The sequence below is a fragment of the Rhamphochromis sp. 'chilingali' genome, assembly GCF_963969265.1.
Source record: "Rhamphochromis sp. 'chilingali' genome assembly, chromosome: 22".
NCBI lineage: Eukaryota > Metazoa > Chordata > Actinopteri > Cichliformes > Cichlidae > Rhamphochromis > Rhamphochromis sp. 'chilingali'.
Window position 1 is genome coordinate 2,479,574 of NC_137950.1, and position 20,306 is coordinate 2,499,879.

Sequence of the window (20,306 nt, forward strand, 5' to 3'; positions counted from 1 at the left end):
TTCAAAAAAGTAAAATTACAGAACAAACAAGGAAAATATCAGGTCCAAAGTCTTAACTGAAACAATAAAAATTGGCTGTTTAAAAATCGTTATCATTTCAACATTATTCCCACAGATAACAAAAAGCTTCAGCAATTGTTTTTCGTAACCATGTGAGAGTGTTAAAACCGAACTTTCTAATTTATATATTCATACAGTGCTTAACAAATTTATTAGAACACCTGTCATGAAAACAAGAAAACACAGAATATTTAAAAGTCTGTTAATATGTCATAAACTAAAAATTATATTTTTATTTATTAAGCAAATGACAAGCTGAATTTACATTTTACTCCTAAATTTGAGCTCAGAATTTAATCAAGCACGGTACTCAAACACTAAAACTAATTTTTCTATTCAGGAATGCTTATTTTTTACAGTATTGAAATGGCAATAGTAGAGTAACAAAGCAGAAACAAAATAATTTGTTAATTTCTATGTTATTACCATTCAAGAATGCAAGAATGTAATAATGTGGTAATTTCTTAGTTATTATCACTCAATTACCTGTGGGAATTTCCGTGGAATAAGCAGGAAGCAGGATGGATAAGCAGGAATACGAAGGAAACAGTTTCTATTTAATGACATATTAATAACTATGTTAATAACCTTTTAAAATAACCTTTTTTTTCTTGCCTGTTCCATTTGGATCTTTAGCCATCAGAATTGTTGTCTGAAGGCCAAGAAAGATGCCAAGTGGAGTTACTTTACCAAGTGGATCATTATGGCCTTGCCATATTGGTCCATTTGATTGACCTTTATTATAATTATGTATTTATTTTATTTTATTTTCGGTTGTTACAGATAGGACAGACATGACTGGGGGATAGGGCAGGCAGAAAGAATGAAAGAAAGAGAGGGAGAGAAAGAAAACCAGAGGGGAGAAGAGATGGTGAGAAAGGGGGGAAGAAAAAAACGAAAACCAAACAAAACACCTGGATCACCTGTATAGAGATAAAAAACAGAAGAGAAAACAAACAAAAAAGAGCAACAGAATAAATACAACACCATCACAATAAACTAGCTAACAGTAGATAACAGTAGATACTAGGGCTGCCACAAACGATTATTTTGATAGTCGACTAGTCACCGATTATTTTTGCGATTAGTCGACTAATCAGATCATGCATCCATTGGACGTAAAACTACAGCTTATTGCACCAGCAGCATCTGCTCTTATATAACTATCATTAGCTTACAGCTTTAAGTGTTTAAGGTATGTGCTAACTAAAAATAAAGACAAGATGATAGTTTATTAAATTTTAATGAAATTTACAGATTGTTTCGGTGAAGTTTAATAAACTCCTTGATATCTAAAATATAACAGGACACCGGAGTAAATTCTTGAGCATCTCACACTTCTGATAATCAGCTGTCTGCTTGACGTTTATTCAGCTGTGTAAAAACTATAACTTTAATCTCAGCCAAACCGATTTACTCAGGAACAAATAAAATACTAAAAAAAAGCCAAACAATAACATTTTTAAGTTATCTAATAATAATAATAATGGATTGGATTTATATAGCGCTTTTCAAGGCACCCAAAGCGCTTTACAATGCCACTATTCATTCACACACTGGTGGAGGCAGCTACGGTTGTAGCCACAGCTGCCCTGGGGCAGACTGACAGAAGCGAGGCTGCCATATCGCGCCATCGGCCCCTCTGGCCATCACCAGTAGGCGCTAGGGTAAAGTGTCTTGCCCAAGGACACAACGACCAAGACAGAGAGCCCGGGGATCGAACCGGCGACCTTCCGGTTACAGATACGCTTCCCAACCCCCTGAGCCCATCTAAGTGACCTATATGTTTAACCTGAGTAGCGAAAGACGGTGGTGGGTTTGAAAACGATTTGCCGGGAGTCCGGTGTTCTCACGGCTCTAGTGAGCCTAGCCCCCGGCTAACTATCGAGCTAGTGGGTAACAAGACGTCTCCGAAAACGTCGGAGTGCTTTTGAAAATATGCGGTGTCTTGATAAACTGAGCAGATATTTGAAGTTTACACAGTTACATTCTCGCCTGAAAATATGTTAAAAGTTTATTTTGTGACCCAGAAAGAATAATAAGAGTAATATTAAAACTTACTAGCTGCCGCCATTGTTGGAAACTGAGCAGGGCCGCGCTATGAATTCTTGGATAGGTTGGGCCACGAAATATACACCTGACCCATCCTTCAAATCTGGGGAAATGAAGGGCGCATTTGTTGGCCGCATTTGTCGGAGTCTGTGAATTTGTACAGTCTTCGTCGTGTCGCTGTAACGTAATTGGCCTACAAATGTGGGCACAGGAGGATGCGGTTCCTGAATTTGGATACAGCTACGATACCGGACACAACTTCTTCTTCTTCTTCTTCTTCGGGGTTTAACGGCAGCTGGCATCCTTGTACATGCAGTGCTGCCATCTTCTGTTTCAGTCCGTTATTACACTCTTAAATCCTACTCCTTATTCCTGCGTCTTTTGGGATCTTGCAAAGCTTCAACCAATGTGTCGACTGTTAAATCAGTTGTCGACGATTTTGATAGTCGACGTAATCGTGACTAGTCGACTAATCGTGGCAGCCCTAGTAGATACTAAATATTAAATGTTATTGTGCAGCACGCAAGATCGACAGCGCACAATGTGCTTTGAGGTAGCAGCCAAGAAAGGTGTAGTTTGTGTCTGTGAACACCTGTGTGCACACCTGTGTGGATCAGCATGCTTGTATTCAAAAGGTTTCTCCATGTAACGATCTGCAAGGGAGTGTGGGGACCCATAGCCCCGTCCCCCAGGGTATGAAGCAGGTATGGAGGAGATCCAGGCCCCAGACATCCAGAGTACGTGGACCCAAGAAGGACCACCAAAGGGGCAACCTTGCCACCCTCCTGGGAAGAGCTGAGGAGAGCCCCAAACGAGAGGTCACCCAGCAGCCTCGGAGCAGAGGCCAGAGGGGGTTGCAGTGACGTGCCTGCGGGCTCTTCCGCAGCCAGCTGTGCCAGAGAGGACCAAGCCTCCCCCCCCCGCCAATTGGCCACCAGGAGTTAGTCGATACATACATGAGTGCCCAGCCCCAGACACCAAGAACCACCAACACACCAACGTCTGAGGGTATCAGCCACCGGCAGGAGTGTTGTGAGGGGAGATAGGCCTCCATACCTCGGAGAGCCTGAGATGTTCCCAGAGAGGTGGAGTCTAAGACCCAACCTAACATATAGACACAGACGAACAGGCGCACGCAGACACAAACATGCATTCCCACCCCCATATACACAAACAAATACTCAGCACTCACCCGACGTAGAGACACTGTACACACATTCACACTCCCCAAACAAACTCTATATCCCAGGTCCAGGTACCCCCGACCCCAGAGGGGCAAACCGTACCTAGACCCAGGAGATGTAACCCTTCTCTCTGGGGTGGAGGCAAGCAGACCGCCTCCTTATCTGCAGTAGCAGGGAGGCCCCGCATCCCAGACCCCAATGGTTAATAGAACGGGGGTGAGTGAAGACCCCAAACCTCCCTCTGCCCGCTCATATGTAGTGTTGCTATGTGCTGTTCTAAAGTGCATTTAAAACACAGGAGGGCATGGTGCTTCCTGCCACAGAGCAGCACGGCTCCTCCCGAAAACCCTCAGTGTCTATATGCATTTAAAATTGAGGGTAGGGCACCAGCGCCAGAGGTGGGTTTGAATACACAGCCCACCCCCAAGGCCCTATATCACTAGAATTACTGAGCCTTTTTTCCCCTGGTGCAAGTCCCTACTACTAGATTTACTAGCCCTGTGCAAATTTGCGTAAATTCCCCCGACCCTAACACCTCCTAGCACCCCGCTGAGATTTTCACAGGTCTTCAGCTCCATTGTTCTCCTGCTTTTGTTGTGCAAACACACCCTCCCCCAACCCCCAACCATGAGAGATTCAGGTCTTTCCTTACCTGCAAGGCTACTTTCCTTCCTTACCTGCAGCGTACAATGCACCATGGTAGTTTCTATGTGCAATATTTCTCATATGCAATATTAGTTCTTGTCAGTCCTTGTCACTACATTGCATGCCTGTCCATAAACACATATGGTTGTACATATATTTATATAGCCACACCTTACATAATATACACACGCCAATATTTTTCAATACACGTGTCCATATTTATGTTTTGTTTGTATAGTGCACTTTCTATACTGTGCTCTTTGTACAGTTTTTATTTAGCTGCTTTTGTCTTGCACTGTCCACTTTTTTGCAGTGACAATGCAGATTTTCCACTTGTGGGACAAATAAATGCAGATTTGCTGCGTGTGTGTGTGTGTTTGTGCAACACTGGCATTTGTTTACTCAGATCCAAGACAGGCCAAACCTCTGTTACAACCTACATACAAAAGACACACATTCACAATATATGGGTACACAAGTCTGTTTTATTTCAAAGTGTTTCAAACTTTACAGCGTTTGCAGACCCAGTGTCCATCATCCCTGCATTTGGCATAGGTGAATTTCTAACATGTTGCACAGGTAAACCTGCTGCGATTCCTGTTGCAGCTCTCTTGCACCTGGCGCTGCGTTGTCTTTACAGTCCCTGGCACAGCAGCTGCAGCAGCTTCAGCAGCCTGCCTCTGTGCTAATATTTCCTTGTGCTGCATGAATCGGCAACAAAGTTGCTGAGCTAGAAGACTCAGAAACAATCTTCTTTTGCCTGTCCACCCTGTACATGCCTTGTACAAAATGTAGGCATTCACCGCCGCCAGGTCCAGCATATTGTAGAAAACCACTACTGGCCACCTGCGTGTTGCTGCTCTTACGGAATACATCCATGCCATTTGGTCCAACACGTCTACACCACACTGTAAAAGCAGAGAGAGAGAGTCATGAGTATATATTTTTTTCTATAGGCCTGTATAACACACATCAGATAACATTGTAGCACTGGTGTAAAATTGTACACAGATTCACGTACCTTCATGTGGTTATAGTCTGTTATCATGTTGTGTTTCCTCTTTCTGCCGTCACCGATCGTCACGTCTTGGTGCATGGAACTTAGAACACACAGTCTTGGTTTTTTTAGGTGCATAAATTGTCAAGGAGACACCGCCACTTCCAAGCACTGAAGTGGAGAATACCTCTCGCTTTGCAGTATCTTTTGCAAGTTGAGGAAGTTCACGCCGGACTTTATTCACCGTGCCCAGTAACGTTGTTTTGCACTGCAGCAGTTTGTGCGACTGTGACAGTGAAGTAAAGAAATTGTCTGTTGTGACATTTCTCCCATCATCCAAAAATGGCTCCATCAGTTTCATGACCACGTTCTCTGCCAGCCTCTCTCCCTTCTGACGACTGGGGTCTTTTCCCAAGTAAGGAGATGCACTGCAGACATATTTGGTGTCCAAGTCCGTGGCCATCCAGAACTTGATCCCAAATTTGTCTGGCTTGGTTGCAATATACTGTGTGAATGGACAACGAACCTTGGTAGGGAACAGCTGTTCATCTATGGTCATGTGTTCTCCTGGAGTGAAACTCTTAGCACAGTTCTTGTTGAAGCGTGTCCAGATGTTGGAGATCGCCGCAAATCTATCTGTTTTCACCCGTTCTGCGTGTCCTTGTCATCAAATCGAAGGTGTTGCATAATTGAAATGAATCTATCTCGGGGCATTGTCTCTTTGATTACTGGCACCAGAAATCTTTCTGACCAGCAATCCACAATGGCACCAACATGATTGCTCTTACAAACAGAATTGAAATGAATGCCATCAGTTCATGAACTGACAAATTCCAGTGCGGCTCTGTTCTGCGGGCTTGATGTACCGTACACTCTCTAATGGACTGCATCATTCCCACGTCTAACAGGCAAAGGAAGCTTTGGAGCACACTTGTAATCTTACGCTGTTGGAAGATAAACAAATAGAGAATGGTAAATTTACATGAACCTCACTCTAAATGGGTTTATATAAATATCATATGTAATATGGCAATGACAAACCTTAGCAGACTCTGTGGGTCCAGTTTGCGCAATGAAGCACGAGCGATTTGCTGCTGCACTGGGCAATCCTCCTCAACCCACACAGTGCCGTATTTTGCCGTGTGGCTCTGGTTGGGCTTCCCAGTACCACGGGGCCTCTTCCGTGGAGGCATGTTGGGTTCTTGTTCCGTCTCCTTTTCAGATTCTTCTGAGGAGGTATCAGTGGCCTGCTGGACAAATGAAACCTGTCCTCCATCAGAATCTGCTTCGTCCATTTCCTGAAGCAAGGCCAAAGCCTGTTGCGCGGAGAGGTTCTTCCTGCGTGGCAGTGATACGGAGGCCATCCTGATGTGCATTCTCAGAAATGCGAACAAGAAATGATTCTCCCGCCTGGGTCGGTCTGCTTTTATGCACAGCACTGTGCTGTAGTCAAGCAATGCCACTTCCTCACATACACAGTGACAATGGAACAATGGAAGAGCTGTGCTGAGAGTCAAGGAAGTTGTGAATGTGTGTCTTTCATATTTGCAGGTCAGTCAATGTGTGGGATATTTTGTATAGGTACGGCAGGCATTTCTGAAAGTTGTAACACAGAGGTTTGGCCTGGCTTGGATCTGAGCAACTCTGAGTGAGCAAATGCAAATGTGCAAGGCCTCAAGGATAATGGGTGGTTTGCACAACCAAAGCTGGAGGAGAAACGAGCTGACGACCTGTGAAAATCTCAGCAGGGGTGATTAACACCTCGGGACTTGCACCAGAAAATATAAAAGCCAGTAATTCTAGTAGGTGTTGAGTTGAGGGAAGTTACGCAAATTTGCGCAGGTTTAGTAAATCTAGTGATATGTATGTGTTTTGAGAGTGTGAGTAATGTGGATGTCTAGGCCTAAAATTGAGGCACAGGCGGCCAGAAGGGGACAGAGGGGGAGTGCCTCCCCTGCACCCTGGTGACACACCTGCACCCCAAGCCCTGCGTGTGTGGGTGGGTGTGGTGGAGCGGGAAGAGGGAGGCAGCTGAGGATGGGGAGGGAAGAAAGGGAGGGGCAAGCTCCCCCGCTGACCCCAGTAGGCAGCCCCACACTCTGGAACCCACCAGGACAAGGGGGCCCAGGCCCATCCGGACCGGGACCCACAGCAGCACCACCCAGCCCCACAGAGTCCGGGGCAGCCCACCTGACCCCACCGCAGAGAAAACTGCACCCACCCCGTCATCCACTCATCTTCCAGACTACACAAGACAATAGACACCCAGGTTGAGTTCATTCTCCACCTCTCCTATATCTCTCCCCCACCTGCAGAGTGAGCTCCTGTAGAGAGGAGACCTCCTGCAAAGATGTAACAGCCTCCCCACCAGTTAGAGAGCCCTCCAGTTGGGCCGATGCACCAGAGGTCCCCCCGCACCAGGGCTCAGCCCCCATGCACCTGCCCACAACCCCGGCAACACAACAACCAGGACCCAAGCCCCCAAGGCCCAGCCAGAGCCCCAGCCTGGGGGCGGAGCACCCCCAGACCCCCAAGCCTCCACGCCCGTCCCGGACCCACGCAGGAGCAGCCAGGCTACCAGGCCAGTAACCAACGTCCGCCAGCACAGACCCTCCCCCATCTCCGCTGTATGCAGCCAAAATGAAAACACCATCTAAGAGCCACCAGAGCCCCTAACCAGGTTATGGCCACAACCCCCGGGTTAGGCCCTCCAGGGAAAACGTCCCTAGGGACTCCCCAGATGCCCTAAGGCCGTCCCTAACCCCATATCAACCACTTTAAAATAAACTTAAAGAATAGTGATGACTACCAGGAAACACCTGAGGCAGTTTCTGTTTTGATAGACCATGTAATACCAGAGTTATGATTAAAAAAAAAATAGTCAGACAGCATAGTCAGAAGGAAGAGCGCAGGGCAAGCTAGCGAGACAGAAGTTAAGCTCTCCTTGCAACATGGACCTCCCCCACCCTCATTCAGATCTGGCGTTTGGAATTATTTTAGTTTTCATGTGACGTATGACCCTGAAGGTAAGCGAGTCATGGACTAAAGTAAAACAGTATGTTGGATGTGCCATGCAATGCTCAATTACATGGGTGGGAGCTAGTGTGTTAGCGCAGTTAGCTCGTTAACGTGTTGGCCGTCTAGCCCCATGCACGGGGCGATCGGCGGTAGCTCGTTAACGGAGATTTGCCGTGTTGTGGCGTTAAGGTCATTTCAACGAGATTAAGCACTAGTGGGAACACAACGAATATGACTGCACATTTACGCTGACATCATCCTAGTGCAAAGACAAAAACAACAAGCATGCTACTAACTTTAGCCGAGTCATTTAGACAGCTGTTAGCACATGATTCTCCTTATATGTTTAATATGCTGCTGAGAATATAGCCCAGAAGAAGCGGATAGTATAGCTTTTATTTTGGAAAGAGACATTTCTCTGTAATAAACTCTCTTTTCCAAAGATGAGTGATTCCTCAATCAGATACAGGGCTCGCAATATCGCTAGCCCGACGTCCTGGGGCTAGCGACTTTTTCAGTCGGGCTACCAAAATCTATCTCTTCCCTGCCCGTCGGGCTATTGTAGGAAGGAAAAATATATGTCAATGCTTTTGCATTCTTTCAGAAATGTAGCTGGGTAATTATGTCATTGGCATCGGTGAGCCACTGTCAATATGTGACATATTGAAATCGCGTTTGAATTTGCGCTTGTTTTTTTGCTTTCACTTTGCAATCGCGCGAACTGTGTATAGAGAGCGACAGCACTGATCTGTGAGTGATGATAATTTGCGCACCAATTCCTCTGACATTGTCTTATTAATCGTTAGCTTACTATGCAAACATGACAAGTGAAATCTCCCGCAGCTTAAACATGTGAGAGGTTGATCGCGCAGAGAATCGCTGAGCTTATATGAGTGCGTGTGTAAAAGCAGCAGGATATATATTTTAGTTCTGCTGAGCCAAATAAGACAGGTCAGGGTGAAGAAGTGACAGCCAAAGAAAAGCTTACCACAAAACGGAGAAGTTATGACAAATCAGACTATAAGGCAAAAAGAAAGTGCAGCTTTATGGTTTCATGGACAAAATAATTTCTGTGGCTGCAATATGACGAGCTAAATAACCAGGGCTGCACATAAGTGGTCCGCAGGTGTGCATTCGCTGTCAAAATAAAAAACACGCACAAGGGTTAGGGTTAAATTTAAAAACTGTACTTTTGAGTTAAAATATATATTTATAATTTTAATAAATGACAAATTAAAAAGGCATGAACATTTTTTTTGTATCGAAAAAATATCGAACCGTGACACCAAAGTATCGAACCGAACCGAACTGTGAATTTTGTGTATCGTTGCACCCTATATATATATATATATATATATATATATATATATATATATATATATATATATATATATATATATATGTATATATATATATATATATATATATATATATATATATATATATATATATACATATATATATATATATATATATGCGAGAGGAACTGACCTGAAAAATAGGATCATGGCCAAGCTTGAAACCTGGATCCCCCGTAGCCGGTTACCAAGATTACGTGAAGTACCCTCAGAAGGTCTGCTAGATGATGTTAATGCAGCACTACGGGCAATACCTACAACCACGATTACCGACACTAACAAGCTGATCTACAATACGGCAACAGTGATCAGTGAGATGCTTGGCTACAAGTTGAACAGCGACAAGGGGCAGTACCCTCCATGGAGAAGGAGGCTAGAGGGCAAGATCAAAGTAGCACGGAGGGAGGTTAGCCAACTAACGGAGTTGCAGAAAGGTGCGACAAATAAGGTGCCTAAGAAATACAGCAAGCTGTCCATACCTGAGGCCTTGGAAACTGCCAAGCAAAGACTCACAGCCTTGGCCAGCCGCTTGAGGAGGTACACCAGAGAGATAGAAGGCAGGAGAATAAACCAGCTGTTCTCCACAGAACCAGCAAAGGTGTACTCTCAGTGGCAAGGGAACAATAAGAGAACAGCACCACCAAGGCTGGAGACGGAGCAATACTGGAAGAGCATATGGGAGAAGGATGCAACCCATAACGGCAATGCTCAGTGGCTAGAGGATCTGAGGGCTGACCACAGCGACCTCCCTGAACAGGGTCCAGTAACCATCACAGTGGCAGATATCCAAGAAAGGGTCTCCAGTATGAAGAGTTGGACAGCACCAGGGCCCGACATGGTTCATGCCTACTGGCTGAAGAAGCTGACTGCACTCCACGAGCGTCTGGCAGCACAAATGAACCAGCTGCTAGTTAACGAGAGACACCCGGAATGGCTAACTGAAGGCCGGACGGTCCTGATCCCCAAGGACCCCAAGAAGGGACCGGTCCCCTCCAACTACCGACCAATAACCTGCCTCAGTACTACAAGGAAGCTCCTGTCAGGCATCATATCGGCTAAGATGAACAGGCACATGGGTCAATACATGAGTGGGACACAGAAAGGAATTGGCAAGAATACCAGAAGGTAGTCAGAACTGAGGGGATTGAACTACCAGAAGGCAACATTGCAGACATAGAGGACAGTTACAAGTACTTGGGGATCCCGCAGGCGAATGGGAACCATGAAGAGGCCGCTAGAAAAGCTGCAACCACCAAGTACCTGCAGAGGGTCAGGGAAGTCCTGAGGAGTCAGCTGAATGGTAAGAACAAGATCCGGGCCATCAACACGTACGCCCTGCCCGTGATCAGGTACCCTGCTGGGGTAATAGGCTGGCCAAAGGAGGAGATAGAAGCCACTGACATAAAGACAAGAAAGCTCCTTACCATGCATGGAGGGTTTCACCCCAAATCCAGCACCCTGAGGCTGTACGCTAAGCGGAAGGAAGGGGGCCGGGGACTGGTGAGTGTCAGCACCACAGTCCAGGATGAGACAACGAACATCCAAGAATACATTGGGAAGATGGCCCCAACTGACCGAGTGCTCAGTGAATACCTCAGGCAGCAGAAACCCAAGAAAGAGGAGGGAGACGAGGAACCATCATGGAAGGACAGGCCCCTGCACGGTATGTACCACCGGCAGATAGAGGAGGTGGCTGATATCCAGAAATCCTACCAGTGGCTGGACAAAGCTGGACTGAAAGACAGCACAGAGGCACTAATCATGGCAGCACAAGAACAAGCTCTGAGCACAAGATCCATAGAGGCTGGGGTCTATCACACCAGGCAAGACCCCAGGTGCAGGCTGTGTAAAGATGCCCCAGAGACAATCCAGCACATAACAGCAGGGTGCAAGATGCTAGCAGGCAAGGCATACATGGAACGCCATAACCAAGTGGCCGGCATAGTGTACAGGAACATCTGTGCCGAGTATAACCTGGAAGTCCCGAGGTCAAAATGGGAGATGCCCCCAAGGGTGGTGGAGAATGACCGAGCTAAGATCCTGTGGGACTTCCAGATACAGACGGACAAAATGGTGGTGGCTAACCAACCGGACATAGTGGTGGTAGACAAACAGAAGAAGACGGCCGTAGTGATCGATGTAGCGGTTCCGAATGACAGCAATATCAGGAAGAAGGAACACGAGAAGCTGGAGAAATACCAAGAGAAGAGAAGAGAAGAGCTCGAGAGGATGTGGAGGGTGAAGGTAACGGTGGTCCCCGTGGTAATCGGAGCACTAGGTGCGGTGACTCCCAAGCTAGGCGAGTGGCTCCAGCAGATCCCGGGAACAACATCGGAGATCTCTGTCCAGAAGAGCGCAGTCCTGGGAACAGCTAAGATACTGCGCAGGACCCTCAAGCTCCCAGGCCTCTGGTAGAGGACCCGAGCTTGAAGGATAAACCGCCCGCAGGGGCGTGCTGGGTGTTTTTTATATATATATATATATATATATATATATATATATATATATATATATATATATATATATATATATATATATATATATGCAATGCTTTTTTCTGAATACTATTGGCGTCTTTAGTGCAAACAAAAACACTGACACCTCTTTCCTGTTGGTAGAAAAATATACCATGGCAACCAATAATATGTGAACACGTGACATTTGGTTATTTAGAAAGAGAAGAAAGTTTTAGAAGTGACAGTGACGAGAGAGTGAGCAAGCGAGAACGCAAGCGATATCGCCCTCCTTCCAGTGGGACATGCCACTGGCCCAACCTTCCTTGTCAGATGCACGAACCACCTCAGCTGGCTCCATTCAATGTGGCTAAGTGGATGGCTGATCTTCTCACCTTAAGTCTAAAGGAGAGGCTAGCAAGCCTTTGGAGCAAGGTAATTTCCACCACTTGTACTCACGATCTTGTTTTTTTGCTCACTATCCAGTGCTCATGACTATAGGTGAGCGTAGGGATATAGGTGGACTGGTACATCAGAGCTCAGCTCTCTTTTCACCATGATGGACCAGCACAGCATCCACATCACTGCAGCTGCAGCCCCAGTCCGTCTGTCAATCTCACGCTTCCCTCCCCCTTCACTCATGAGCAAGACCCCGAGATACTTAAACTCCTTCTCTTGGGGCAACAACTCATCCCTGACCTCCAAAATTTTCCAGCTGAGGACCATGACTCCGCTTCACACTTGGCTGCGAACCATTCCAGTGTTAGCTGGAGACCACCACCTGACGAAGCCAACAGAACCACATCATCTGCAAAAAGTGGAGATGAGATTCTGAGACCACCAACATTTAAGCTCTCCGCCACTTGATCACACCTAGAAATCCTGTCCATAAAAATAATGAACAGAATCTGTGACAGAGGGCAGCCCTTATGTCCAATACCCACTGGGAATGACTTCTGTAGCAACTGGTCAGACACCCCATACACTTGAAGCACTACTGACAAAATACTCAGAGGGACAGTGTCTGATACCTGCTCCAAGTCCACAAAACATCTAGACTGCTTGGGCAAACTCCCAGTGATTCCTGAAATATTCTCATGAGGGTTTAGAGCTGGTCCAGTGTTCTGCGACTGGGACAACACCTGCATTGTTCTTCCTGCATCTGAGGTTCAACTAACAGATGGACTCTTTTTCCCCCCCCCCAGCACCCTGGCATAGACTTTCCCAGGGAAGCTGAGAGGTGTGAGCCCCTTATAGTTAGAGCACACTCTCCAGTCCCCCTTCTTAAAGATGGGAACCACCACCCTGGTTTGCCAATCCCGATGTACTGCTGGTGATCTCTATGAACCATTGTAGAGGCGGGTCAACCAGGACAACCCTACAACACCCAAAGCTTTTAGGAACCTCATCCACCACAGAGGCCCTGCTACCAAGGAGTTGTTTAACTGAAGCCAAATAAATTAAGGTGCCACTTACAGACATTACATCCCAGTCACACTGATAAACCACTTGAGTTTTTTCAGCGAAAATGTTCTGAATATTGCCGACAATCATCTTTGTGAAAGCTCCTTCAGTAAACCAGCGAGCAAGGTTAGCATCAAACAAGGTGGCATACCAAATAGCTCAGTGCAAAAACCCTCACACCATAGCAGAGGAGTCTGCCTGCAGCATTAGACATGGTTTCTGGCATGCTGGATGACACGAGTGCTGCAAAAATAAAACTATCTCTCTGTCCAGTGACACTGTCACCAGACGCATAAATGACATTGGTAACGACCTTAAAAAACAGTTGGTAGATAAACTCAAAGACAAACATTTTGCCTTACAGTTTGATGAAGCAACAAAGACTGTTTGTTTATTGCTTATGTACGTTGTGACATGACAAAGTTCCTGTGTGAGGATCTACTTTTTTGTAAACATGTCAGAGACAGAGACACATCTGCAAAGCTATTCAAAATGCTGGCCTGCTTCCTGACTGAGAACGGGCTAAAGTGGGAGAACTGCATTGGTATTTGTAGTGATGGTGCACAGACCATGGCAGGGATGAGAAAAGGGCTTCGGGCGCTCATCAAGAAGGTTTCGCCTAATGCTGAATGGACACACTGTGTTATACACAGAGAAGCACTAGCATCAAGGCGCCTTTCCTATTTTTTCTAAGTAAGGTTATGACTGATATTGTAGGTGTAGTCAATTTTATAAAGACCAGACCACTAAAAACAAGAGTATTCTCTGCTGTCTCAAGTCAAGTCAAATCAAGTGCCTTTATTGTCATTCCAACCATGTGCAATGGTACAGTACACAGTAAAACGAGACCATGGTGCTACCTATGACATGTAACAGACAATCAACACAGGACTACACATGCAATGTGCAAAAAACCCCAAAAAGACAGTGCAAAACCAGACAGAACAGAACAATAAGACACAACCGCGCAAAATAACTGTGCAAAAGACTGAGCGTTGTGCAAAAAGTAACTTGGTGTATGAAGGTGTGCGTGTGTGTGTATGTGATTGTGCAGATAAGTGCTTGGTATGAAGGTATTTGTGTGTGTGTCAGTGTTCAGGAGTCTGACAGCTTGGGGGAAGAATCTGTTTCACAGTCTGGTAGTGAGGGCACGAATACACCGGTACCTCTTGCCAGAAGGCAGCAGGGTGAAGAGTGTGTGTGAGGGGTGCGTGGGGTCCTCCATTAAGGCTTTGCAGAGGCAGCAGGTGTGATAAGTGTCTGTGATGGAGGGAAGAGAGGCTCCAATGATCTCCTCAGCTGTTCTCATTATAAGTTGCAGAGTATTGCAATCTGATATGGTGCAGTTGCCATACCAGACAGTGATGCAGCTGTTCAGGATGCTCTCGATAGTCCTTCCATAGAAGATGGTGAGAATGAATGACGGAAGATGGGCTTTCCTCAGCTTCCACAAGAAATAGAGACGCCGTTAGGCTTTCTTAGTTATGGAGCTGGTGTTGAGGGACCAGGAGAGGTTCTCTGCCAGGTGAACACCAAGGAATTTGGTGCTCTTGACGACCTTCACAGAGGCTCCATTGATGTGAAATGGACAGTGATCTCTCTGTGCTCTCCTGAAGTTAACAGTCATCTCTTTTGTTTTGTCCACATTCAGACACAGGTTGTTGACTGTGTCCTGTTGTTGACTATATATGACGAGATGGGAGCTGAACATCAAGCTGTGCTGTTTTACAGTGAAGCGAGGTGGCCGTCATGAGGAAAAGCCTTGTCCCGAGTTTTTGAGCTCAGAGAGCAGATGAGAATATTTTTGGAGCAGGAGCACAAGTCTGAAGTGGCTGAAAAATTTAGTGATGAGAACTTTCTGGTGAAACTGGGCTATCTTAGTGGCATATTTGGAAAGCTAAACGAACTAAATCTACGGCTTCAAGGGAAAGATAAACACCTCCCTCAGGTCACAGGCAAGATCAGCTCTTTCACCCAAAAGCTTGCAATGTGGGACAGCAATCTTGATGAAGGAAATACTGATTTATTCGAGAATCTGCTTTAATTTGTTGATACTGGCTATGATGCCACCTCAGTGATTCCATGTATTAAGCAGCACATTTCAAAACTGATCGCATACTTCCCTGAAAACAGTTCCCAGTATGACTGGGTGAAAGATCCTTTCAATGCACAAGCTCCAACTGGTTTCAGCTATGCAGAGGAGAACCAGTTCACTGACATGACATCTGACTCCACTAAAAAACAATGTTAATAAAATTATTCTTTGTTTTAAGTTGATCTATATTTCTTTTTAGTTTTCTTTAATGTTAATAAGGATACAATGTTTTGCAGAGATGTACTTATAACAGCAATTTGGGTAGACCGAAGCAGATATGACTCCTTCAGCCTGATGACTCCCTTCACCTCCAGTGTCCACCATTTGTCAAAGGAGCTTGCAAAGAAAAGCGTCTGGACTTCTTTAAGTTACTTGAAGACGTTTCACCTCTCATCCGAGAAGCTTCTTCAGTTCTAAGGTCAAATGGTGGAGAGTCCCAGATATAAACCTAGTGGGAGTGACCCCCCACAGAGGGACAAAAGGACCCCCCTCTAGTCGCCTGAGCCAAGGTGGGAAACTGGGCGTGGGTCCCAATCAGCCAGAGTTTCGGGTGTGTTCATTGTGAAACCTGGCCCCACCTTATCATGCGAATTCCTGAGGTCAGATGGCCCAGGATGTGAGTGGGCGTTAAGGCGTCTGGGAAGGGATCTCAAAACTGGATTATAGATGGCAGAGAGTTGGTGTCGTAAACCCCGCCTCTGTTCAAAGATGGTCGCTCACAGTGGACATAGATGCTTCTTTCACTCCTCTTTCAAACCATCTGTCCTCTCTGTCCAAAATGTGAACATTGGCATCCTTGAAAGAGTGTCCTTTATCTTTAAGATGCAGATGGACTGCTGAGTCTTGTCCTGTGGAGGTGGCTCTTCTGTGTTGTGCCATGCGCTTGTGAAGTGGCTGTTTGGTCTCTCCAATGTAGAGGTCTGAGCATTCCTCGCTGCACTGTACAGCATACACCACATTGTTAAGTTTGTGTTTTGGCGTTTTGTCTTTCGGGTGAACCAGTTTCTGTCTGAGCGTGTTGCTGGGTCTGAAATACACTGGGATGTCATGCTTGGAGAAAACTCTCCTGAGTTTTTCTGATACACCGGCTACATAGGGGATGACAATGTTGTTGCGTCTGTCCTCCCTCGCTGGTGTCTGATCTTCTTTTCTGTGCCTCTTTGCTGACTTTAAGAACGCCCATTTAGGATAGCCGCACGTTTTGAGTGCTTCCTTTACATGTGTGTGTTCCTTCTTTTTCCTTCAGGCTTAGAGGGAACATGTTCTACCCGGTGGTGTAGGGTCCTGATTACTCCAAGTTTGTGTTCCAAAGGGTGATGGGAGTCAAAGAGGAGGTACTGGTCCGTGTGTGTGGGCTTCCGGTAAACTTCGATGTTGAGTTTGCCGTTCTCTTCAATGTCCACCATTTGGTTACAACATTGACCTCTAGGTCTCACTGTCCCACAGAGCATTGAAGTCTCCCAGTAGGATAACAGAGTCTCCAGGTGAAGCACCCTTGAACCCCCTGCTCAGGGACTCCAGTGGACTCTAGCCCACTGGGAAAATGCCAACGTACAGGCAGCAGGCCAAGGGGATACCAAGATACCCACTCCAGCCTGCCGCCTCTCATCAAGGGCAACTCCTGACTGGGACAGAGTCCAGCCCCTCTCGAGGAGACTGCTTCCAGAGCCCAAGCTGTGCATTTAGCTTAACCCGATTTTATCTAGCCGGTACCTCTCAACTTCACATTCTAGCTCAGGTTCCCCATCAGCAAGGGGACATTCCATGTCCCAGTCATCAGCCTTGGTGGCCAGGGATTGGGATTGGTCTGCCAGAGTCTCCACCCTTGGCCGCCGCCTAAAACACGCTGTGCCTGACCTCTACAGCTCCATTAAATCAGTGATTTTAGCGTGTTAGAGAAGAAAAATGGTGGATTGATGCAAATTGCATCCAGAACAGAAATTATACTGGGAATGCAATTTTGGTTGAACAAACACCTACACAGACAGCATGCTTAAACAGGCAGACCAGACCCTGAACTTCAGTAGATAAGCTGATGAGCAGTCAGGGTTGCAGGGTTGTCTCCATTTCTACTGTACATGTTTCTACAGTAAAATCACTGTGGCAGTTGCTTTAAATTCTCTTTGGGCTGGTTTCCATATTTGCTTATTGTTGTTGCTTTGTGTTAATAGGTAAACACTAAAAGAAAGATCATATGTTTGCCCTTATTAGGACAGGGATTTTCTGTTGGTGTGTGGGAAACTGTAGCCTATAGTTTATATTGTTAAATGTAACTATGTGGCAGTGCGTTTCAGGTCATTTTATCGTTTAGTGTAACAAATAAATTTCTCTGACAAGTAATAAAGTAGCATACTACAATACTTTTAAGAAAGGTAATGAATAATGTGTTTTACTTTTTTTGATTAATGACCCCAACGATGCACAGCACAGCCCTGCTCCCTGCTGCCTTTGTTTTAAGCTCTCTGTCTTGACCCACTGTTTTTCTTTCTATGTTTAGGATGATGAAGTGGTCTTACAATGCTCAGCTACAATCCACAAGGAGCAACAAAAACTTTGTCTTGCTGCTGAAGGCTTTGGGAACAGACTCTGCTTCCTCGAGTCCATTTCAAACTCCAAGGTACAGTATTGACATAAGTAATAATCCTTTATTTCACAAGAATAGCCAGATCACCATCAAATGAGTGGGGAAAAATGATTTCACTGAAGAAAAAAATCCAGAACGTGTTGGCTGTAGCATGTATTTATGTGTCATGTTCATCAAACCCTGATCATCAGATCACAAACCAAAATGCTTTTGGAGAAGTTGCCTAATTAATTAAATGAGCGTCACAGCTTCCACAATAGCATTACAGTTTGAAAACTACTCTATACCTCATAGCTTTCATAGCTCCATTCATGCTATATTTTATAGGATTCACGTGTTTACTAAGAATTGTGTGTGCACAAAGTCAGAGCTGTACTCATCATAGATTTAATAAAGTCTCCTGTGCCACACAGGATAAACCGTGGCTCTTTTGGTGGTATAAAGGTGGCCTACACAACAGTGGACAGGAGGTTTTAATTTAGATGTAAATTTATAGCTGTTTTCTTGTTGTTTCAGAATGTACCTCCAGATCTGTCAATCTGCACTTTTGTGCTGGAGCAGTCGCTGTCTGTACGAGCCCTGCAGGAGATGCTGGCCAACACCCAAGAGAAGGCGGATGGGGTGAGTGTGGGCATGCATACACACACACATCAGAGAAGAGAGTATTAATAAATGTACTGTAGGTGTTGTTCACATTAGGGTGAGATCTTCTAGGGCAGACCTAGGGTAAGGTCATCTCCCAGCAAGAAGGTTCCTGGTTTGAACCCCAGCTGGGTCCTTTCTGTGTGGAGTTTTCAGGTTTTCCATGTGTCTGGGTGGGTCCTCTCCAAGTACTCCCTAAGCTGTGTAGGCAGACACAGGGGTGGACTACACAATATTAGAGAGTTTCCTATCACAGTTCAAAGACATTCATGTTAGGTTTGTTGGTGATTTCAAATTTGCTCATGGATGTAAGGAAGGGTTTAAATTGTATAGACTAAAGCAGCCGTCCCCAACCACCAGGCCGTGAGTCGTTTGGTATCGTGTTGTAGTTGTGTGTCTTATTTTGAAAGAAATATTTACGCGTTAGTGTAGTGACCAGAGAGCATTAAGGAGCAGAGAGGAGGATGTAGTTGGCGCATTTCAGAAGGACACTGCTAATAAAGTAACACAATTACACAGTGAATTTGTGTTTATTATTATATTTACAAAATACCACAGTTTTTGTCTCGGTGGTATCATTTTATTTTGTTGTATTTATAAGCGACACCTTAAAGGCCGCTCTGTGAAAATATTGTCTGAAATTAATCTGGTCTGTAAAAAAGGTTTGGGACCGCTGATCTAAAACACTGGATTAATGTATGTTTAAATGTGACCTGTCTAGCATTACATGGTAAGAAAGACCAGAAAAGCATTATGTAAATCATGTAAATGTTCATTCCATCCATGCCTGATAAAACACAAAGAAGAACATGACACACACACGAGAAAGAGAGTCTGCTTATTCCACTCTTTTTAATGGGGGTTGTTCAAAGTGGTGAAAATGAAGCTGCTGATAAGATTTGACAGAAAATATTGGCTTAATTCACACACTTTGTCAGGTTATAAGGGTTTTTGACCCAAGCTTTTGTTTGTTATTGTGGGTTTGTTTTGTTCATTTAGCCTATTGTTTGCAGGGTTGTTGTACAGACTTCTGTTTGAATTATCATTATAGTAGTTTGTGGCTTTGTAACATTTGAAAAATTATGAAATCTGTACATTTTTAGTTAAACTACTGTGAAGACATCTACGTAATATATTTAACAAATTGAGTTAAAGCGTCTAAAGTGTTTATTTATTTATTGTCATGCCTGTTCCCGCAGTTTCCCATATGGAAAAGATATATATAAATCTTATAAAGTTTGTATCTGTCTTGTGTGAAACTTGTATGAAAAGCATACAAGTGTGAAAACAGATATAAGATCCCTTGAAAAATTATATAATGAAACTTGTATGTTTTGGATACTTACTAAAACAATGTATGAAAGTAATGCGAAAGTGGCCACTTTCATGAGTAATCACATATAAGTTTTTACTATTTCTTTTCCGTATGGGTTCCCATAAATTTTGCTTGGCTTGTTCCCTGCATTCAGGTTGAGGAGTCATATGATGATGATGAAGCTTTGATTCCACAATCCCAAGAAACGATGTAGAAAATTAATAAAATCGATATCAGTTGATAATAATCTGCCGATTGCCTAGTTGAAAAAACTTGTATTCTGTGGGGGCTGGGAGCGCGCTTTGTTAGTCGCTCATTACGCCCAGGTTAAAGACTAATAACAGTTAATTCTCTCCTACCTGTAGCACGTGGAGTTTTTGCGCCTATATCTAAATAAATAAATACTGCAGGTTGGACACTTATTTGTGGGACATGTACC

The 20,306-nt window shown here is 44.9% G+C and overlaps 1 protein-coding gene across 1 annotated transcript in view; it reads left to right on the forward strand.

Moving 5' to 3' along the window:
• Positions 1-20,306, forward strand: part of ryr2a (ryanodine receptor 2a (cardiac)) — a 316,621-nt gene that overhangs the window by 58,430 nt on the left and 237,885 nt on the right. The window contains exons 2-3 of the mRNA XM_080872616.1: positions 17,824-17,943; positions 18,427-18,531. Coding sequence (XP_080728742.1) covers positions 17,824-17,943; positions 18,427-18,531 — 225 coding nt within the window. The remainder of the gene's footprint in view (positions 1-17,823; positions 17,944-18,426; positions 18,532-20,306) is intronic.